Source organism: Cyprinus carpio, chromosome B5 (genome assembly GCF_018340385.1).
Source record: "Cyprinus carpio isolate SPL01 chromosome B5, ASM1834038v1, whole genome shotgun sequence".
In the NCBI taxonomy this organism is placed as follows: Eukaryota; Metazoa; Chordata; class Actinopteri; order Cypriniformes; family Cyprinidae; genus Cyprinus; species Cyprinus carpio.
In genome coordinates this window covers 3,534,366-3,556,623 of record NC_056601.1, presented here as the reverse complement: position 1 = coordinate 3,556,623, position 22,258 = coordinate 3,534,366, and the positions used below count along the sequence as shown (strand labels likewise).

General features: G+C 34.7%; 1 protein-coding gene across 2 annotated transcripts in view; it reads left to right on the top strand.

The window, feature by feature from the left end:
• The window catches only part of si:ch211-225b11.1 (uncharacterized protein LOC561694 homolog), a 28,984-nt gene extending 14,639 nt beyond the window's left edge, over positions 1-14,345 (top strand). For both annotated transcript variants that reach the window (XM_042723659.1, XM_042723658.1), the window contains exons 2-13: positions 269-403; positions 5,417-5,627; positions 5,929-6,061; positions 6,349-6,483; positions 7,272-7,375; positions 7,606-7,730; positions 9,248-9,360; positions 10,322-10,462; positions 11,623-11,722; positions 11,829-11,929; positions 12,732-12,902; positions 12,996-14,345. In XM_042723659.1, coding sequence (XP_042579593.1) covers positions 269-403; positions 5,417-5,627; positions 5,929-6,061; positions 6,349-6,483; positions 7,272-7,375; positions 7,606-7,730; positions 9,248-9,360; positions 10,322-10,462; positions 11,623-11,722; positions 11,829-11,929; positions 12,732-12,902; positions 12,996-13,088 — 1,562 coding nt within the window. In that variant the 3' untranslated portion in view covers positions 13,089-14,345. The remainder of the gene's footprint in view (positions 1-268; positions 404-5,416; positions 5,628-5,928; positions 6,062-6,348; positions 6,484-7,271; positions 7,376-7,605; positions 7,731-9,247; positions 9,361-10,321; positions 10,463-11,622; positions 11,723-11,828; positions 11,930-12,731; positions 12,903-12,995) is intronic.
• Positions 14,346-22,258: the final 7,913 nt, after the last annotated feature.

Below are 22,258 nucleotides of genomic sequence, written 5' to 3'. Positions count from 1 at the left end.
TCTTTTTATGGTAAATTTGCATTAATATGAGCTGCAAGAAAATAGTTTTAACCTCACAGAATGACTCTGCAAAAAAGACAAATTGCGTGGTAGAAAATGGAGTTTTAAGACTATTTGACAATCACTAATATTCTGTTGCTGTATCCCTGTCAATTGTATGAAGACAAAAATACATTTGTGACCGCTGAAGCAAAACAATATTTTTATTAAAAACAAAGTCGGTTTTATTTAAAGAATAAAATATTGTTATCGCTTTCACATGTTCCAGGTGCTTTCTTGATTCCCTACTTGATCATGTTGTTTCTCTGTGGTATCCCACTGCTGTTCATGGAGTTCACTGTTGGGCAGTACACCCGTCTGGGGCCGGTCCACTCTCTGGCTAAAATATGTCCCCTCTTCAAAGGTGAGTGGTCCTTGTGCCCTAATCCCTCACATCTCCTGTATTCAGTTCTTCCATCCAAACATAGTCCAAGCAAATGGCCGATCTTTTTATTTTATATGTTGTATGGGACATTCCAGTATTTCAATCACATGAATAGCCTCCTGCTCAACTCTTACCGCTGTTCAAATCTGTTCAATGACATCAAATGATATATTTTATATAAATTCTTGTGAAATCTCTGGATGGTGCACCTTGTTTTTTGTTTCCCAGTGATTGTTTACAACCTTTTTTCTGTTGGTTATTGTGTCAAGAAAGGTGAATGCTCATCATATATCACTGAAGCCATTCAGAGTGTTACAGTAACATACTTATTTTATGCAATTGCTAAAAGGTATTTATTTAAAGCATTGCAACTCTTATCATTTTGCTGGACTATGTTTAGTGGATGATCTTGATGTGGCAGTTCAAGCATGGATACTGACCGCAAAGCTTATCTTTTCCCCCTTTATGTTGGATTTTCCCTATTAAATGTGTGGACCTGCAATTATATGATGCTTGATCTCTGATGATCTAGTGATGGCTGATATCTGCTGTGTTTCCTTTATTTTTACTCAGTTTTCTGTATCTGAATCAACCTCTTCATATTTGAATTCCTATGTTTATGAAATTATGCATTGTTAATGTGCAAACAACAATATTTCTTCTAGAATCCTCATCACTTTTAAGTGAAAAATCTTTATTACTTATAATAAACTGGAAGAACTATTTTTAAATCATTGAGTCAGTTTAAACCTGAACCTCAAGACAATTTCATTTGGAATATGTTAAATAAAATATTAAAAGCAATAATACTATTATCTACATAATAATATGTTACCAAAAAAAATAAATGTTTTGAAATAATGCCATTTTATGTAAATTGAAGGCAACTTATTTGTGATCAAAGTGAGTGTCAACATTAAGATGTTCAGCCATCACTGTTTGTCATTTGGGTTTATTTCCCTTTTTTTTTAAATTTGACATTTTCACATGCTAACTAAGGACTTCTTTCCTCAAAGACAGAGATAGTCTACCCGGTCAAATCTTTTGGGTCGGTCCCTTGATATAGCGCTCATTTCAGCCGATTATGGCTCCTTGCTAGCAGAGGGACTGAAGCAGGTAGTTCTTTCTGTATATTCTTTTGACTGAAGTGTACCCTTATGTCACGTTCTTTGTGATGTTCTGAACTTCCACCAAAAAAAGTGAGCAAAGGGCTATTCATTGGCTCTCCTTTGTAATAAAGCTCCTCCTTCTTCCGCATTATCTATCTTGGTATGCTCAGTAACGTAAAAACACACCTAAGTAACCTTTCTGTCTCTAGGGTAATCATTTCCTCATGGGTTAGTCTTTCACCAGGTGTTGACATCAGGGTTGTGTGACTTAACAAGCTCAGTATAAGATGGAATAAGACATTAGAGTGACTTATTTGTGCACGTAACAGGAAAGCGAGAGAGAGTGTGCATGCAATTATGTTTAGTCATTCAACACTAATGTGATTCTCAGAATGTTGCATATGGTACATCAGAGAAGATGAATTCTGTGGGTTCTGAAAAAATATTTCATCTGTTCTCAGAAAAATACTTTTTTCTAACTGTACTGGGCTGCATTTCCCAAAAACATCGTAAGCCTAAGTACATCATAGACCCATTGCGATCAACTTAGGCTTATGATGCTTTTGGGAAACGCAGCCCCGATAGACTTGGGTGGCTGCTTGCCAAAATGCCTTTCTTTTTATAGTATTTGTCACGGAAACAAAATTTTTTAATTAATGCATCTAAATATCTCTCAATGCAGAATGGTTTATTTTTATTTATTTATTTTATTTTATTTTTTTTTCTGTTCACGCATACATACATTTGCTGATGGCTGATGTGAAGCCAACATCTGTAGACCCAATTAAATGTTTGGGGCCCAGGTTTCTCCATAAAAAAATAATTATAATACAGATTTTGGGGTTGATTTACTGATTTGAAATTTAATATTTACAAGCCAAATAATGTTTCCTCTTTTCATGATATGTGAGGCAATTTTCTTAATTAGAAATGCATACAAACATTTTAATTACAGATCTGTTTATGAAATAAAATTCAGAGCAACACAAAGTTTACAATAATGTTACGTGCAGTGGATAGAAGCCATGGTCATGCAAAAACAAAACAGTTTAGATTTACTGTTAATTCTGGATTTCCAGTAGAGCATCCAATGATCCCATAATGCCTCTGGTCTATAGTTTGCTGAAGCAGTGAACTCATTTAGGCTTAAGTTCAGGAGACCAAAGGCACTGAGGGAATCTGGGTGACTTTAGAGGGCAGCACGGAACGTGCCAACAACAACAACATTCCTGTTTTTGGAGCTTTCTACTATTCAGGCCTGAAACAACTAGTGAACATTCCATTTATATGGTGGGAAAAGAATACAAAATAATGCCAAGATCCACAGAGAGTGATAATAGCTAATCCATGGATTTAAAGCGAGTATCACAGAAAATCAAATCAGTTATCTTTGCATTGTCATCCTTCTACAATGCTGATCTGGGTTACAAGGTAACTTGGTTACACTGAATATCTAGGATTCAGAACTGTTTGATTTGGCAAGTAAATCATAAATAAATCACTAAGAATAGCTAATATAACACATATTTTTTTTTGGATTTCTTTCTCCAAATCTTATTTTAAGGACCCTGATGACTGGTTAGGTCATTTAGAAATGTTTTTTTTTCTTCTTCTTACTATGCGACTGTTAATTTTTAAACATCTTTCGGATGTTTGTATTTAGATTCTTCTGAGAGATTTCAACCCTGATTACTATATGGCAGTAATTAATCAAAAACCCTGGAAGCAAATGCTGTCGTGATTATATCAGGATGTCAATGATGTGCCAGCACAGAAGAAATGTATTAAGTTTAACCCTGACCATTGAATCCCTTTGTGATATCCTGTGGTTTGCGAAGAGTCCTGTTTCTTATTTTTCAAGATGTAATTAATACTTGAAATCACAGAGAAACAGAACTACTATTGTGTAAACAAGTGGTTCTCAGCATTTGTTGTTGACGTAAAAGCGCATACAGTGATATTTTGTTGTATCAGTCACTTTGTGAAAGCTAGCCAACAACAAATATCAATATGTTGCATGATATCCTCTCATACAACTTGGCAACAGATTTGTGCAATAATTCTGTTTGCCAACAGCATGAAACCATTAAAATTCATTTGACTTGTAGAAACCATGAAGCTAGACAGCAGTGTTGTTGGTTGTTTCCAAAGACTATAGAAATACAAAGATGGTTCACTCCAATAATTATGAATGGAAGAAACTGCAACACGAATATGGAGGAATAGTCCCACCTTCTAAATGAAAGAGCTGATTAAAGTCATTGCGCCACTGCAGCGGCCGTTTCAAGCTCAGGTTCCCAAAGAAACCTACTGCTAGACCAGCCAATGAGTAGTCACAAAAATAAGCTTTTTAAATGCTATTTGAGCATAAGAAACAGCATTCAAGGGGCAGTTCATTTCAGATTTTGTTGCTGGTTTAAAATATGTAATTTAATTGCGAGTTCAGTGAAATTTTTTTTGAGATTTCAGGATTCATTTAGATTGGAATTGGTCTTGGATGGGCTGCCCAGAGGCTTTGCAAATATGGCCACCAAGTGAACAGACTTTCCTTGAAAGGGACTTTGGTTGTTTCTCTTTGACCTAATTTTAATGTAGAGCCAAAAACTCATCAACAAACACCAATGACTTATACATACACTAAATGGACAAAAGTATTGGGACACCACCTTCTTTAGAACAGAAAAAGGCACTTCCAAAACTGTGGCAACAAAGATGGAAACATAATCCATGTATTTAAAAATTATATTTCCATCTCTGTTGCAACAGTTTTGGAAGTGTCTAAAATGACTGTACCTATATGTACTAGTCATTTGTGTTTGGTGATGAGTTTTTGGTTCAAGGTCTGCATTTAAAGTCACACCAGAGGTGTTCAGCTGGGATTAGGACTCTGCTTTATGCAGACCAGTCAAGTCCTTCCACACTGACTGAATCAATCCTGTCCCAACTGTTGCTTTAAAATTAAAAGCACACAATTGTCTAGAATATCGTTATATGCTTAAAAATTAAGGTTTGTCCTCATGGAAATTACTAAAGTATTCAGTCCTGTTCATTAGAAGAGGGTGTCCCAATACTTTTGTCCATATAGCAAATATATCTGTTTTTCCATTTTATACATTTTAGGATTTTTTTTTTTTTTGACCTGTTTGGTAAACTTTTAGGTCACCAATTATATCCACTGTAAATTTTGAAGCAACACCAGTTAAGATACAAATAAGTGGTACAAAGCAAGTTTTTAAAATGTCAAGATTATGAGATTACATGTTCCAACAACACGTTTAGTACTCCACATCAATCCAGTCATAATCACGAGTAAATAGGGTAAACCAATTTTTTAGCACTTTAACATTGTGTGTGCCTAAGATCTTTTGAAATTAAGTGTTGTGCAACTTTAAAATTTGAAATCTAAAATTTAGCGTAACATTGAACCGCCTTAATGGATTCATTCATGCAATCCTCAATAAAAAAAGGCTTTCTGATTCAAATCTGCTAGAACATCTTGCATTAGCCTCAGTTGTTTTGGCCAGCCACCAAAAATATTTAATAAAAAAGGATAACAAGAATCATGAGCAACTGCTGAAAAGTTTTTCTTTCTTAGCATATGTTTAGAAATGTTTTCAGATAAAGCCCTCTTCATATAACTTGACCTAAAACATCTGTCTTGAAGATTTGCTTTGTTCTTTTGGAACTTGTATATAAACCTAAAAATGTACTTCTGGAGGTCAACGCTTTTATTCTTTTTCTTCTAAAACGAAACATTTCAGAGCCTCTGAAGAGCCCTAGGCGCTGTTCCAATGTGAGTCTTTTCAGCAGTGAAAGGCTTGGACAAGGTGACAGGAAACGTGGCGTCTCCTTGGTGTCTCATGCTTTCTCTGTCTGTCTTCAGGTGTGGGGCTTGCCACGGTGGTGATTTCATACGTGCTCTGCACCTACTACAATGTGCTCATGACCTGGGCTCTCTACTACCTGCTTCACTCTTTCAGCCCCTCATTGCCATGGCAGTCCTGCAACAACACATGGAATGCAGTTGGCAACTGTTCCACTGGCTTTCCTGGCAATGCCACACATCTGAAATCAGCCAGTCAACAGTTCTTTGAGTGAGTAACACATTTTAATTTGTTTACTGTCTTTATTGTTTATGCCATATTTGGTGGGGATGCTTGACTTTTGTCATGGATTATAGTTCTGTATCACTCTGTATTGCTGAATTTCCTGTAATCAATGTGCTGTCTCATTGTGTGTAGTAATAAGGAATGTCCTATGAAATGACATTTAACAATATATTTTAAGGTTTATTCTATTTATCGAGTCAATGTTATGTCAGACTCTTGACACTGATATAGATTTGCTCTGTTGTGTGATTGTGCTTTGTAAATGTTTTTTTTTTTATTCCCCCAGTCATAAGGTTTTAGAAATGACCACAGGGATTGAGCATGCTGGAGGGATTCGTTGGGAACTCTTTGGCCTTCTAGTCCTGGCCTGGGCCATTGTTTATTTCTGTATCTTTAAAGGAGTCAAATCCACCGGAAAGGTCCGAGTTCAAAGCTCACATAATTTATAAATTAAACCTTGAATATGGGACACAATAGCATGTTTAAACTAGGATTGTTAAATATTTGTCTTTATAAAAAAAAATATAAACAATATGTTGGTATGTATAGTATACAAGGTTGGTGTGTATACATAGGCTTAGTATGTCAACAGTAAAAGTAACCATGTTTCACATATTTCATATTTTAGGTGAATAAAAGAAAATTACGGAAATAAAATAATTAATAGAAAATAATATAATCATGTAAAATAATTTTCTGTCTATAGGTTGTGTACTTTACTGCCACGTTCCCTTATTTCATACTGTTTGCATTGCTGATCAATAATGTCCAGTTGCCTGGAGCAAAAGATGGCATTCTCTTCTTTCTCATGCCAAACTGGAGTAAACTCTTGGAAGTCCAGGTGAGATCACATGTGAAAACCATTCAAGTCACATAGTGTTAAAAAACAAACTAGAAGCTGTTTACATGCTGCCGCATCATTACTTTAGTACCACTGATAAACAACAGCATTACTGTGGGAATTGCAGTGGTTTACCATATGACATGTAATTACTAATGAGCACTTGGTGAAGATAATCAACAGGTCTGGGGTAGGTTTAAAATAATAACTTTAACACTGGGAAATCTTTGAAAACACCCATGCTTTATGGAAAAACTGGGGCATTGATTGAATGTCAGGTTTTATTTTTCATGACACATATCAAGTCAAGTCTGCTTTGTCAATTCTTCCACATGTACAGTACATACATACAGATAATTGAAATTGCGTTACTCTAAGACCCATGGTGCATACAGATAACACTAACAGTAGAGCCTAAAAATACAGATAGATACAGCTCAAATCTGAGATATAAAATAAAATACACTATACAAATATTTTCCCTGTTTCTATTTGTGTTGCTTCTGTAAATGTTTATACAATTAGCCAAACCCAAAAATTGCACGTTACTTTGTTTTCATTTCATATAAAGTTTAACTGCCGTAAAAAAGTTGTGATTTAACTGCTAATAAATATTTAGATCAATTAAGAGTCCTAGTAATTCTGTATAGTAAAGCAAACGTGAAATATGATTCCTGTTAACGTTTTATTAAAACATAACATTTCATATACAGTATGTTAACAATACATGGACGAAGGACAAAAATAAAACCCTGTGCTTGTATGTGTTTGTTAAACTTATGTTTTAGGTGTGGGTCAATGCTGCTGCCCAGATCTTTAACTCCATCGGCATCTCCTTCGGTTCTATGATATCTATGGCCAGTTACAACAAGTTCAACAACAACATCCTCAGGTTTAGTAATAGCAAGTTAACATTTTACATTTTAAAAGCTTTTTTAATTAAATGTATCTTAAGTAAATATAAAACTGAATAAAAAAAATGTACTTGTGTAGCTTTCAAATTGTAACCTTCCTTTTTATTTGCCTGTAAGTTTATTACACTGATCAGAGATAAAAGGGCCTGTTATCTTCCAGGAAAACACGATTCATTGTCTTCGTCGATCTTCATCTTTTATTTTACAGGGACACCTATATCGTCTCTCTGGCTAATTCAGCCACTAGTATTGTGGCCGGGTTTGTTATTTTCTCTGCCATTGGGTACATGGCCCACATTCACAACCTACCTGTAGATGACATTGCCACTGATGGTAAGTTTGTTTTCCTTTTCTCTGTAATATCAGTCTCTGCAGCTGTGAATCTAGTCCTCCTCTGTCCTTGTGCATTTCAAGGTTTGTTCACAAGCAGCTGAATTGCTTTGTCTGGTTGAACCACTTTTACTGTCTGGTTTTATTGCTGTGTCTCTGTACGGCCAAGAATCACAATTTAGTTTGAAGGACCAGAGGATCATGAAGGATCTCTGTTATCTTTTTTATGTGCTCTTTGATGTTGTGCTTTATGGGAAATCTAATGAGTAGGGCAATCGCATTTACTTCCAAATCCTAATTAATCTACACAGCAGTTTTTACATTGCCAGTGTCTTGTTCTGTGACCTATGCATATGGGCACTGATATAAATAATCAATACTTACATGCACAAAACAGGCCTAAGGAAGTCAATGTCAATGCCATGCAAGCTAATGAAATTAGATAATTCCAGCTTTTTTTCAGAAAAGATGTTTGTTCCGTTCTGCCAGAGAGAGGATAAGTGTGAGAGGAGGTGAAGGGTGGATAGGATTAGGCCAGAGAAAAAGAATAAAGGGACTATTCATGGAAGAAATGTACCAATGTAGGCTGAGTAGAACAATGTGAAAACAAAAAACAATGATAAAAGCATGTCCTTCAGTTGAGCTGCCCTCAAGAGAACTTCACAGCAGTTTATCATATCATAATATTTTTTTTGTGTTTATATTACAGCACAGTTTAGTAAAACATGTTATCATTTGAGTCCATCAGTTTCCACCAGTTTAACCCATTAAGACCTCACGGAGAACACAGAGATGCTGGACTGCTGTTGGAAAATGTTATGCTTAAAAAAAATGATGAGTTCGCACACCGTTCAATATCATATTTTGTATGTTTTTTTTATGAAATTTTTTTTGGGGATGCATGCACTTCCTGCCTCAATTATTTTCTCCTTATACACCTTAGAATTCACCCAGTCATCCTTTATCTCTCAGAAAAGCAGACAGATGTTTTCTTCTGAAAAATGCAATTACAGTTGTGTTGTTCAGTGGCTTTGCTGAGTATTTCTCATCATAACAAATAATGTCTTTGTCCCTTTTGTTCCTTTACTCTATTTTCGCTCTCCTTAAGAGAGCTCATTGAAAATTAAAAATATTTTTTTTTTTACTAAAACAGTGCTGTAATATAAACACAAAAAAATAATTAAAAATAATTTTCTCCAGCTTCTTTTCCCAGCCTTTTTAGTCTCCTTCTCCTGTGTTATTTTTATTTTATTTTTTAGTTTCTTTTTTTTTCTGCACTGATTTTGGTGAGAAAGTGCAGAATTTTAATTGAATTAAACATGATAAAATTTGTCAAGCAGAGCTGAGAGTATTAATGTTTGACTGGAATCTGAAAACAATAATTCGATTCTCCAAAACAGTGAAAGATCTGGTTCTCCTTGTTGGCCACGATCTTAGTAATTAGTTCATGCTGGAATAACTACTGGTGTCATCTTTCTCTGTGTTAGTGAGAGTGATGTTGTGGGTGTGTTTTCTTGCAGGGCCGGGTCTGGTGTTTGTGGTGTATCCTGAAGTGTTTTCCACTATGCCAGTCTCTCAGCTCTGGGCTCCTCTGTTTTTCATCATGTTACTCTGCCTTGGATTGGACAGTCAGGTAGAATCAGCCTCAAAACACAATTTCAATCCCTAGTAAGCTTCCTTTCTGTCTAATACCCACGTAAAACAGGTAGCTACCATCTAAGAAGCCATTCACATAGGACACGCTCTTGTTTTCTCTCTCAAAACTAAACTCATGTCTTTAACCTTTATAATCAAAAGTTCTTTGCATTCTGTACACCTTATCGGATCAGTTTTGTCACAGTGCATTCTGCAATTGTCTTCTGTGCAAAGCATAAACATAATGCCACAGATGGCAGATTTGTTCATTTTATTTTCTTTCATCGGCCTCGTTCATTTCTGCGGGTCAACAAAATGAGAGATAAGAGTGCAGCTGGAAAATCCATGATGGAGCAGTATAATATGTGACCATGGACCACAAAACACCACAAAAAATAAGGGTAATTTTTTTTTTTTATTGAGATTTATATATCTTATATTATATATCTTTATATATCTTAAATAAGATTTCCATTGATGTATGGTTTGTTAGATAGGACAATATTTGGCTGAGATAAACCTATTTGAAAATCTGGAATCTGAGGGTGCAAAAAAATCTAAATATTGAGAAAATCACCTTTAAAGTTGTCCAAATGAAGTTCTTGGCAATGCATATTGCTAATCAAAAATTAAGTTTTAATATATTTACAGTAGGAAATGTACAAAATATCTTCATGGAACATGATCTTTAATTAATATCCTAATGTTTTTTGCATTAAAAAAAAAAAAAATCTATAATTTTGACCCATACAATGTATTTTTGGCTATTGCTACAAATATACCCCAGTGACTTAAAACTGATTTTGTGGTCCAGGGTCACATATGTGAAAATGCCTCGTTCTTGTGTGTGGAAAGGTGATCAGAATAAGGGAAATGCCCAACTCACCAGGTTTTTCAACAGAGTTACAAACGTGTTTGTGCAGTTTGACCTATTATATGTTTACATGTACACTGTGCAGTTTGCCATGGTGGAAGTGGCTGTAACTTTCATCGTGGACGGTTTTGGCAAGAAAGTTCTGGGGGTTTTTAAGAGGAAGGAGCTGATTGTTCTGGCGGTGTGCAGTGTTGGATTTCTGCTGGGGATCCCTCACATTACCAGTGTAAATATGATCTAGTTTCACTTCATAAACAAGTAATGTGTTCTTATAGCTGAGAATTTGTTATTCTTGGATCAGTTGGATTTTATAAGACTGTTCCTGGAACTGTTAACACTTGGAACATAATTTTAGTTTGAGAAAACAAATGAAGGATATTATATCCTAGTATTTCTCAGTTTTTCTTTTAACTATATTCAGCATATTTTTGAAATTAAACAATTTTAGAGCTTATAAATAAATTGATTCAACAAATAAAAACCCAAGAAAAACTAATATATTTAAAATACATTTATTTCATACTAAGTATAGTTCAAATCTATTAAATTATTTACTGACATATCGCTCGAGACTTACTGATATAAAAATTATAATTAAACTGTATTCAGAGTATTACTTGTGCACAATGCACATTTCTTAATACTAAGCCTAAAATGTGTTTTAATGTCACTGTTGATAAGGATTGTTTGATCTTTGAATAATATCAGTCTTTAAATGCAAGATAGTTAAAGTGTACCTGGAGTATAATTGAAATATTTCCACGTTAGCAGAATCAAATATACTTCAGTATATCTTTAGTTTGACTTCAGTTCTGCTACCACTTAATTAAAGTGCATTAAGTACAAAATTAGTTGTTCCTATTTAGCAGACCTTAAGTATAGCAGTGTAGTATACCAGAAATACAATTGCAAGGTATTTCTATTAAGTACACAAATATATAAATGCATTTGTAGTATACTTAGCATGAAATAAATGTATTTCAAATACTTTTTAGTGTATTATTTTTCTCTAGGGAATTGATTCAGTAGAGGCACAATATCTAAATATTTTAACTAATTTTAATGTGTGAAAAATTAACTTCAATGAGCATATAATGAAATGGATTCACTGAAATGGACAGTTTGAACTGATTCACTGAAATGAATCAAACTTACCAACTAAAGTTTTTGCTCCTGAAGTTTAGACACCATTAAAGACACCATAAAAAACATATTTCTTCCATAGATAAAAAAAAATATCTAGTATTATTTTTTTGGAAAACTTAAAGGCCAACTAAAAAAATTACATGTTTTTTTTCCATTGCATATATATCTGCTGTATTGTCATTGTTTTGATTATGACACAGAACTGATGGTAGTGAAATAATATTGTGTGCGTGTGTGCAGGGTGGGATATATGTGTTTCAGCTGATGGATCACTACACAGCTGTGGTGTCTCTTATGTTTCTGGCCTTCTTCGAGGTGCTCGCCGTCACACTCATATTTGGTGAATTTCACTTCCTTCAGTCTGCACTTCATGATCACAGCCATTGAAGAACGACTCCTATTGAGATATGAAGGTTTCATCTCACCTCGTTCTTGCTCTCTCGCAGGAGTGAGACGGCTCAGTGTAATGCTGGAGAAAATGCTGGGGAAGAAACCAAACCTCTTCTTCCGTGTCTGCTGGCAGTTCCTGTCACCCATGCTTGTGCTGGTGAGGAAAACAAAACCGGACATTTTGGGATCCTCTTTATTTCATAACGCTGACAACTATTGGTCTGTTCCAGAATAAATGGCTTCAAAGCTCAGATGGCTTTAAAACAGTCACTATTTTCCAACAAGACACGTTTTCTCTTTTTTCCATTAAGTAGCAGTGAACTGAAAACAAAATCAATGACAGAACTCACTTTTTGTCAGATTGTGTTGTGCACAAATCCTTATACATGGGATCCATGCATCCCACCTTAAAGGGATAGTTCACCCCAAAATGAAAATTCTGTCCTTGATTACTCACCCTCATGTTGTTCTACATGTGATGTGGAACTCTTGTGAACGTGCATCAAATTCTGAAATGTTTTTTTTTTTTTGCACACAAAAAGTATTCTCGTAGCATCATATAATTAAGGATGAACCACTGATATCGCATGGACTATTTTAACAATGTCCTTACTACCTTTCTGTGCATTGAATGTGTTAATTGCATTGCTGTCTATGTAGGGTTAGAAAGCTCTCGGAATTTGTGTTCCAAAGATAAACAAAGGTCTTACGGGTGGGTTTGGAATGACTCAAGGGTGAGTAATTAATGACCGAATTTTTATTTTTGGGTGAACTATCCCTTTAAATTCACTTTTCTCAATTTAAGGACATTAAAATCATTTGATTTAAAACACATTTACTGTTTAGTAATAGATGTTTATAAAGTAGAGTCTGGTGTGTGTGCTTGGGATGGGATATAATGGGATATAACACTTTGCTCTGAATGAATAATAATGACCTGTTCCTGTCTCTCTCTGCAGGTTATTCTGATCTCCAGTATTGTTCAGTATACTCCAGCTCGATACGGGAAGTCCTACACATACCCGCTGTGGGCAGAGGTGGTGGGCTGGTTCATCTCTCTCGTCTCCATCATCTGGATTCCACTGGGAGCTCTACATGAGCTTTGGACCACAGAAGGGTCTCTGCTGCAGGTATGTACGGTGCGCAAACACTCTCTATATCAATATTTGTTTTGATTCTCCCTGTCGAAATGAACCCAGTGCCTCTCTTTATCTCTGTCACAGAGGTTGAAAAAGTCCATAACCCCAACTGTTGATCTGGAGTTTGTTTCGGAGAAACCATCTGGCGAGTCCATTGCACTTTTTGCTGCTGCTTAGACACCTGCATGAGGGTTCTTGGTATGTTTACTCATTAGAAGTACAAAGTAGCTTTCCTTAAACTGTAAAAAAAGTATCATTTTATGTTTTTATTAGTATTTATATTCCGTTTTTTGTCATTTGAGATTAATGCCAAAAAGTGCAAACTTCAAAAATATCCAGATTATGGCAATAATGTTGATGAAAATCTTTTTTTTTTTTTTGAATTACTTTTTTTCCATGTATTTTTTGATTATGTGACCAAAAACCAAAACTTAATGTCAGAAATTAGAGATTTTATTTATATTTTCTCCGTTATTTCATTAATTAATAATTAAGCATTGAGCTCAAACTTTGATTGAATATATCTTTTGATACACTGTCCTGAAGGACTGATCAAACATTTAAATACTTAGAATTTTAGAAACCGCATTCTTGATTTTACAAAAATAAAATAATTCAGAATTCAGAAACTGATGGCGCTGCACTGATGCACAAATGCCTTTCCATGAAACTCTTCCACAAAGTTTTCAAATGTCAGCATCAATTTGTTATGGGTACAACACCATTCACTCTCACAGGCTTTAGCACAGTCAGATTCTACAGATCACAGAAAAAGAAAGAAACAGGTGCCTTTGTGTTCACAGAGGAGCAAGCTTACATGTATTGAAGTCTACAGATACAGCTGCTTATGACTCATGCATGTTTTGCCCTCTACTTTGTAAACTTGAACTGTGGCACATATTTTAAAACACTTTGCCCAAGTGTACGGGAAAGATGAGGAAAAGGCTAAAGGTTGTAAGTAAAAATGTGTCTTTATTAGTAAGCACTTGCTGACGTCACAGGTAAGGCCTATTCATTGACAGAGATTGTACAAAAACTCATGTTTACTATTTTTTTGTTATTCGTTTAAATTTTCAATTTAGAGTAAAAAGAAAAAAAAATGGCCTTCATATCAAAATGCATATTAAGAAATAAAATAAATTACTATGCACACTATTGCAACAAATAACAGCTAAATCATAAATAGTAGGATCCACTGAAGGACTGATTATATTGTGTAAATATTTTTTAAAATATGCATATCGTTGTCATATAGTATGCCATCTTTTTTTTTCAATACTACTGAAGGAAACTCATGCAAAAAGTTGTTTGTCATTATAGACTGTCTATGGAGATTAAACGTTTTTATATATTCAAAATGAAGTTTTTTGTCATGACTGACCGATTTAAGTGCAAGTGTCTTACCAAAATAAAAGACTTTGTCTTTGTCAGTTTCACATTAGTTTTTCTTGTGTATTGTGCATGTAGTTTTGCTGTTTCACCACTAGATGTCATCGCAGCACAATTAACTACTGATGTCAAAGCCATCCATTTGTCACAAACATGCAGTAACTTTGTATAAATTCTAGTTTTATAATATTTTAATTAATTAACATCAAATTATAATGTATCGGAACCAGTATTTACCAGTAGTATTCATGTATTTTACCAGCAGCCTTAGAAATAAAGATAAATGTAACAGATTTAAATGTGCATATATGTTGTCACATTGCAAAGCTTGATAGGTGTTGTGTCAGTTAAATATGACTTCTAGTGATTTCTTCCTCTAGATCAATTGCACTTCCTGTCTCTGTGCACTGTTTGACTGAAAAGAGGAAGCACTAATAGAAAGTCAGTTGAGACTGCAGTTTGGATGTCAGATCAATACCTTCGCTCAGTGCAAAAGGAGGCTGGATGCCACCGCAGCGGTTCATTTATAGCCAGCAGCAGATCAATACACGGCAGCCTGTGACAGAGCAGTGCCTCAGTGGGAGAGATGTGCTACACTGCTGTTAGCGCCACTGAAATAGCACGGTGTGCGCAAGCAGAGGACAGGGACGTTTGTGTGTGTGTGAGAGAGTCTACAACAGAGGATGTTAGAATTTAAGTGACTGGAAAGGAGTATGTGGTGCTTTGGATCTGTGTGGCGTTGGGTATTGATATCTTTGTGACCTGACAGGGCCGAATGCAATGAGAGAGGAGCTGTGGGAGAAGCACGGGTCTTTGGAGAAATACCCAAGGGCTTGGCCGACCTTTCGGTCACCTCTGGCTGACCCCAGCTGACCTGTGGGATACCTTTGCAAATGAAGCCCAGCCAGATCGGCGTTCTCTTTCTCTTGCCTAGTGTGTAGTAGATCACACTCACTGCTCGCTGCAGGGGAGGTTCACATCCAGTCAAAGAGGAAATCGGGCGTAAAGGGAAATGAAGACACACGTCCCTCTTTTTCCCCTCCACACACACACACACACATATGCTGTTCAGAAGGGGGGAAAAAAAGCTTTTGCATGTAATTGTAAATATCGGCTTCCAGTGAAATAGCAACTCTAACTACTTTCACAGTTGTCCAGTTTTAGCTCAAGAGCTGATCTTCTATGATACTGTTTCTCTTTTGCGGTCACATTAGAAGAATTTCAGATGGTCAATGCAGCAAATTCATCTGACCAACTGAACCTGGTGTGAAATCAGCATCTTTACTCGAACTTTAGTTTTCAACGCGGAAGTAAGCTGTTGTCTGTGAATGTGCGAGATTTCCTGTTCATTAGCCACTGTAGGGAAATAATGAGAAGAATAACAGTGCCATAAACAGTGAAACTGTGTGCACTACAAACCAGTGTGTTCATAATAGAGATTGTACATTAAATTAATATGGTAAGACAGCATTTTGTAATATCAAGCAGCAAAACGAGCTGTTTTGTACAGCTAAAATTAGCTGGAAGCGAATGACACTGGCTAGCTAGATCGTAGATATACATAATGTATCTATGGACTAGTCACATTAACTTTACAAAAATGGTCGCGGCCGCACTTACGGGAACAAATGAGGTGGACTGAGTTTTGCGAAGCCTGCAAAAATTCAATGAGCAACAGTAAATATGAACACACATTTAGACAGTAGTTGTCTGCCATGTAAAATAATGATTTTTCTTCTATTAGTTGGACAAATTTCACAAATTCACAGATTCATAAGGTGTTTTAACAACAGAAAACCTACAGTCTCTTCCTCTATATGTGCCACGATACTCATTTCAAGAAATAGTTTACACTTCTCATCAAATTCCTACTACACAGTGAAACTATCATGGTACAAAAAAAAAAAGATACAGAAAAAAGACATGATTAAATAACAGGTTGTGGATGCCAGAAATTCACAGTAAAAATTCAGTGACAGTATTTTTTATGTACAATGTAGGCCTTGTGGTGCCAGTACATTTCAACTGATAAACTAATATTTCATCAAGTGATAAGATATTAATATACCAATGATATCTACTTGTACTGTCATCTCATTTTTAAACTTTATATGCTGATAATCACCATAATAAAGATGGTAAAACGGAAAACCACATGATGAATTTATTTTAAGTTCATTTTGAGTAGCCTGTCTATTGATCAAAATTTGATCAAAAAAAGGTCATACAAAGATGAAACACCATCAAAATCACAAACAAGATGACATGAAAATAATGCAGTGAGCATGAACTAAATAGCATGAAATTTAACACAAAACATTCTATTGTTCATTACTGATGACAAAAATAAGCAGAAACAAAACAAATTCAAGAAAACAGTATGTAATGTGTCATGCAAGAACTTAAATTTTATGGATATTTATAGTTTTCATTCGCAAATAACATAAATCTGAAGGTATTTTACAGTAATATTGCATTTAGCAGCATTTTCCTGTATTCTATAGCTCAGCAATTCTCTCATTTGTAGAGTGTGTATTTGAATTTTTGGATTTCTAAAAATGAGAAAGCTCATATATTCAAATGAAACATTAGGTCTCTTGAGTTATGAAACAGAAGCCTCTGAGCAATAAATATTTCCTCTGTGATGCTAATCAAGAAAGACAGCAGAAGCTAAGACCAGTTATATAAAACTACAAGTAAAGGATAAAATGAATGAATGAGTGTTTAAACAAACGAGACTCTCGCTTTACTGTGTATTCCCATCAGGCAGCGAAGGGGCAGCTGTGTTAGCGTTGACAGCTGAGTATACGCAGTCTGCCAATCTGTCTGTTTGTGCCTGTCTTAGAGTTCGCTGAAGGGGGAGTCCTGGATATTTGTGTAGTGAAGCTGTCTGAAAATGATGAGAAGGAAGAAGGTCACAGACAGAGAAATAAAGCATGGCAGAAAATACACACTCACTCAGTCACCTTTAGTCTTACTTTACTGTCTGCACCAGAGCATTTGTGCATCTGTGTCCTTCTCAGATCCATCACTGGAGGAGATCTTCTCTTCTCTTTCTTCAATCTCTCTGACAGACTGCTGACGCAAGCTTTTCTCACTAGTTTCCTTAATGTGTCTGTTAATAATATGCAACAATCTATATAAATGCAACCTCATTGACTGGAGTGTCTGTCTGTCTGACTGTAGTGTGTATGAATTGTGTTTGGTGTCATTCTGCTGCAAAAATGATATTTTAACATCTTTGGAATATGATGGTTGACTCCTTTGCTAGGCCTAATTGTATAGCGGTTATATACACACAATCAATACTTAATATTAGTATAATTTGACAAAATTACAGGTTGATGTTATGTTCACGAATGAAATACCTTCTTTGTCTTCACGTCTTATATTTTATATCAATAATAATAAAAAAATGTTACTTAAATGTTAATTGAGTTGAGATAAAATATTTATTTACATATATATTATGAAAAAAAATATTTCAGTTAACATTTATTATGATTTTTTTAACTTAATATAATATGTACTATACTAAATCTAAAACTATAAAAACATTTTAGTTACTTACATGCTATTTAAGGTAAAATAAAATATTTTTAAAAACTTTTTTTTTTTTGGTTTACATTTATTATGAAAAAATATTTATTTCAGTTAACATTTATTATGATTTTTTTTTAGTTAAAATAATATTTCCTATACTAAAACTAAAACCATTTATTTATTTAAATTTAATAAAATACAAACACAAAACTCAATTATTAAAAAATGAAATGAAATTTAAAAAATTGATAGTATATCATAACATATATAATGATGGTATAGTGATGCATAATTGTATAATGATGGTAGAAGATTTCAAGTCATAATGTGACACTTATATATCAAAAATGAAAAAGTTTGAAAAAAAAAAAAAAACAGTCCCTTCATGATACTATATGTGATTGGATTACAGGTCAAGGGCTTAATTTGGTACCGAACCCATCGCTGTGTGGCTGGACTAAATAAGATCTCAGAACCATCATCCTACTATAAGTGAATTTAGTGTATTTATTTAGCTTAATGTTGCCTTTTTTTCCCCACATCTGCTGCATTGCACAACCCAGTGCACAAGTGCATTTGGGGGAAAAAAGATTTACATTCATTGGAAGTTGTGATGTTGGTGAGCGGCTGAGCAGTAAGCATGCAGATGTGACCTTTTGATGAAAAAGTGAATAGAAGTACTTGGTGTTTTGCATTTATTCAAAAGACTATAAAAGTCTTTTTCCTCTTGGCTGCTGCTTCTCTCCATGGGCATCCCAAATAGTGTGCTGAATGAGATTTAAGCCTTTATTTCCTGTCTGCAGTGCAGAGAGTGGACTGACCATTGTGAGCTTCTTCTAGATGCTACACATCTCGAAAATAATTGTTGCTCACCATAATGGAAAAAGACTCTAAAATTCACAAGTTTATATAAATAAAATCTCCAAAACTAAAAAAAGGTTTGGCAGGGGCCCATATATGACATGTATGTCTTCTGTTTGGAGGCATTAAATTAACATGCACCTATGAACTTTAAATATAAAAGATTACAGAATTAGATCTTTAATTTGACTTTTAAAGGGATACTCCACCCCCAAATTTTTGTCATTATTGTGTTTCTGTGGCTCAGTGAGAGCATTGCAAAGCGTTAGCAGTGCAAAGGTTGTGGGTTCGATTCCCAGGGGAACACATGTTAGGTAAAAAAAAACAAAATGTTAGCCTGAATGCACTGTAAGTTGTTTTGGAAAAAGCGTCTGCTAAATGCATAAATGTAAATGTAATGTAAATATTCACTTACCCCCATGTCGTTCAAAACCCATAAAAGCTTTGTTCATCTTCAGAACACAATTTAAGATATTTTGGATTAATACTTTTCTGGACCTTGACAGTGTATTTTACTTGGCAGTCTATGGGACAGTCACAGGCCTCCCGCTTTTCATCCAAAATATCTTAAATTGTGTTCCAAAGACGAACAAAGCTTTTACGGGTTTGGAACGACATGGGGGTAAGTGATTAATGACAAAAAAAATTTATTTTGGGGCGGAGTATCCCTTTAACATTTGAAAGTTAGATTTGAATTTCTCTAAAGAAATCTTTTACATACCTGACGGAAACCCATTTTGCAAGGCTGTTGGTGGGTGATTGCCGGGGCGGATGAATTTTAGAGTTGCTATTTGGTTGCTATGATGCTTTTTAAAGAAATTAACTGTGAATAATACATTTAAAGAAACAAGTGTTTATCTGGGTTTTCAAATTGGGTTCCCTGTTGATTGCAGAGGTGTATATCACAACCATGACCATACTAAATGTATGATTTGGAAGCTGCTTTGGAAAGAAGCATATTGTAAAGAAATGAATGTAAAGAGTGCATGGTTCATTTCTCCCATTTCCAAAACACATACACACACACAAATGTGTCTTGATGTCTGCCAAAAAGGTCCCTAGAAAGGCTTATGTCAACATAGTTTAGTCTGTTAAAATATGAGAGAGAATATATTAAGTGAATAAATTGGTTAACCATAGTCATGCATGATGCAACTATATTTTACAGCACTGTACTGTCTGCAAGTCTGAATATAATGATAAATCATTTCTATCACTATACTGGAGTATGTTTTAAATTTTAACAGAAGTATTTAACTTCATAACCATTTTCAGCTTTAATATTTGGACTATTTAAAGCTATTACAGTATGTTGCATAATGGTGCTTCATTTTCTCTTTTTTTTAACCTTGCTACATGTACTGCGTTTGGCTAACTCAGACTTGTTATAGCACTTGCATATCATTGCTCTTTCACTGATTTTGATTGCTTCCATTGTCCTCATTTGTAAGTCGCTTTGGATAAAAGCACCTGCTAAATGACTAAATGTAAATGTAAATGTAAATACTTGTGCGATATCTCTCATATTTCCATGTGTAATATAAAGCTCCAGGAGTTCCTCTGATTGGACTCAACTATTTATATACATTATATGTAAACTGTTATAAGAAAATGCTGCAGACTTTAATTTGTGGTCGAATTCTAAGCTACGTGGTTCATCGTATTCTCTTCAGCTGAAGGTCAGGTGATGTTTTGAAGAGACAGAGAAAGTTTGAGTCTTCACAGGGAATTTCTAATGCTATGCTCATGAAGGTTTTACTCAGAACAGTGTTAAACAACAAATGAGACGTTAGTGAGTCAAAGGCTGCGCTAACATGAAAATGTCAGACCCATTTCATGCATGACGGCATGTTTACAAATCAGTGCATCGATTAGCATTTGACAGCCTTGATTTAAATGTGAGATGTACTGTTGGGTCAATTCATCATGTTTTTATATTTCTGAGAATGAGCTGTGATATGGAGCGTATGTGCATTAAATATATGAGCTGTCACTGGACCACATCAATGTTCCCATGATTCCCTGCAGTAAATTCAGAAAGACTTCAGCTCTCGTACTGTAATTGAGCCTGAAACATTTACCTGAAACATCTCATTGTTAGACAATATAAAATCTAGAAGGAACAGTTCACAAAACCATCATATTCACTTGCACCGTCGTGTCATCCAAATATTGTAGTTTTTTTTCCATTAAGAAAATGAAAGGAGAATTTATATTTTATTTTGTAATAATTGTGAAATGTTAATAGAATTTAAAATACAACAAAATACCCTTCAGAAATCATTTTATTTATTTATTTAGTCATTTAGCAGATGCTTTTATTCAAAGCAAAGCGACTTACAAATAAGGACAACAGAAGCAATCAAAATCAACAAAAGAGCAATGACATGCAAGTGCTCAGTTAGCCTAACACAGTACATGTAGCAAGGTTGTTTTTAATTATATAATAAATAAAAAGAAAACAGACAGAATAGAAAAATAATAGAGCAAGCAAGTGTTAGAGGCCTTTTTTTGTTAACTGTAAAATAAATAAAAAGAAAATAGAATACAAAAAGAATAAAGAAGCTAGTGTTCTTTTTTTAAGTTAGTAAATGAATAGAGTGCAAGTCGAAAAGGGGCAAGTTTTTTTTTATATGCTGAATAATATAGTATATTATGTATTATAATATGCTGATATATATTTTAATATGCTGATTTGGAGCTAAAGTAATGTTTCTTATTTTTCAGGATTCTTTGATTAATAGAAAGTTCAAAAGAACAGAATTTATTTGAAATAATAATCTTTTATAACATTGAATTCATCTTTACTGTTACTTGATCAGTTGATCAATTTAATGTTTCATTACAAATGTTACCTGGGGCAAATTGATTGAAAACATTTACACATATGATCTCTCTCTCTCTCTCTCTCTGTGAATGCTATTGGTAATTCACAAATAAAGGGACTAATATCAGTTTAGTGGCGTAGGATGTCTTTTATAAATATAATCCTCTTTGGGTTCTTGAGCCAATCGAATGGCGTTTGTTCTTCTGTAATAGCCCTCATTTTAAATGACTGGTGCCCTTGAGGGTCATGGCCTGAAATTACTGCAGTTATTAAGTCACTCCTAATACCTCGTAGTCAGTCAATAATAATTGCAGGGACCATTTTTATAAATGATGTGCACAGCGGCAACTTGAACTTGAAGCATGACAAGTAAAGACACTCATGCTGAAAAGTGTGGCAGACTGTCAATGGACCTTATTCATGCAGAACAAATTCCTGAGCAAGATGTTTGCAAACCAAATATTATGGAAATTGTTGCACTAAACTGAATGTAGCGCATTGTTAGAATGGTTTTACGTATAATTTATACAGAAATTCATTCTGCTCATGTGCGTGAACAACGCTTAGTGTGTTTCTGAATCTAGAAGAAATAGAAATGTTGTCTGGCATGTGAACAAATTTAAGGTGTGGTTGTATCACCCTCACTTTTCTAAACCATTTAGGTCACTGCCATATTTACTGAGGTCTTTAATCCCAGTGGAGTTTTTGTGGTGTCTAAAAAGTGGAA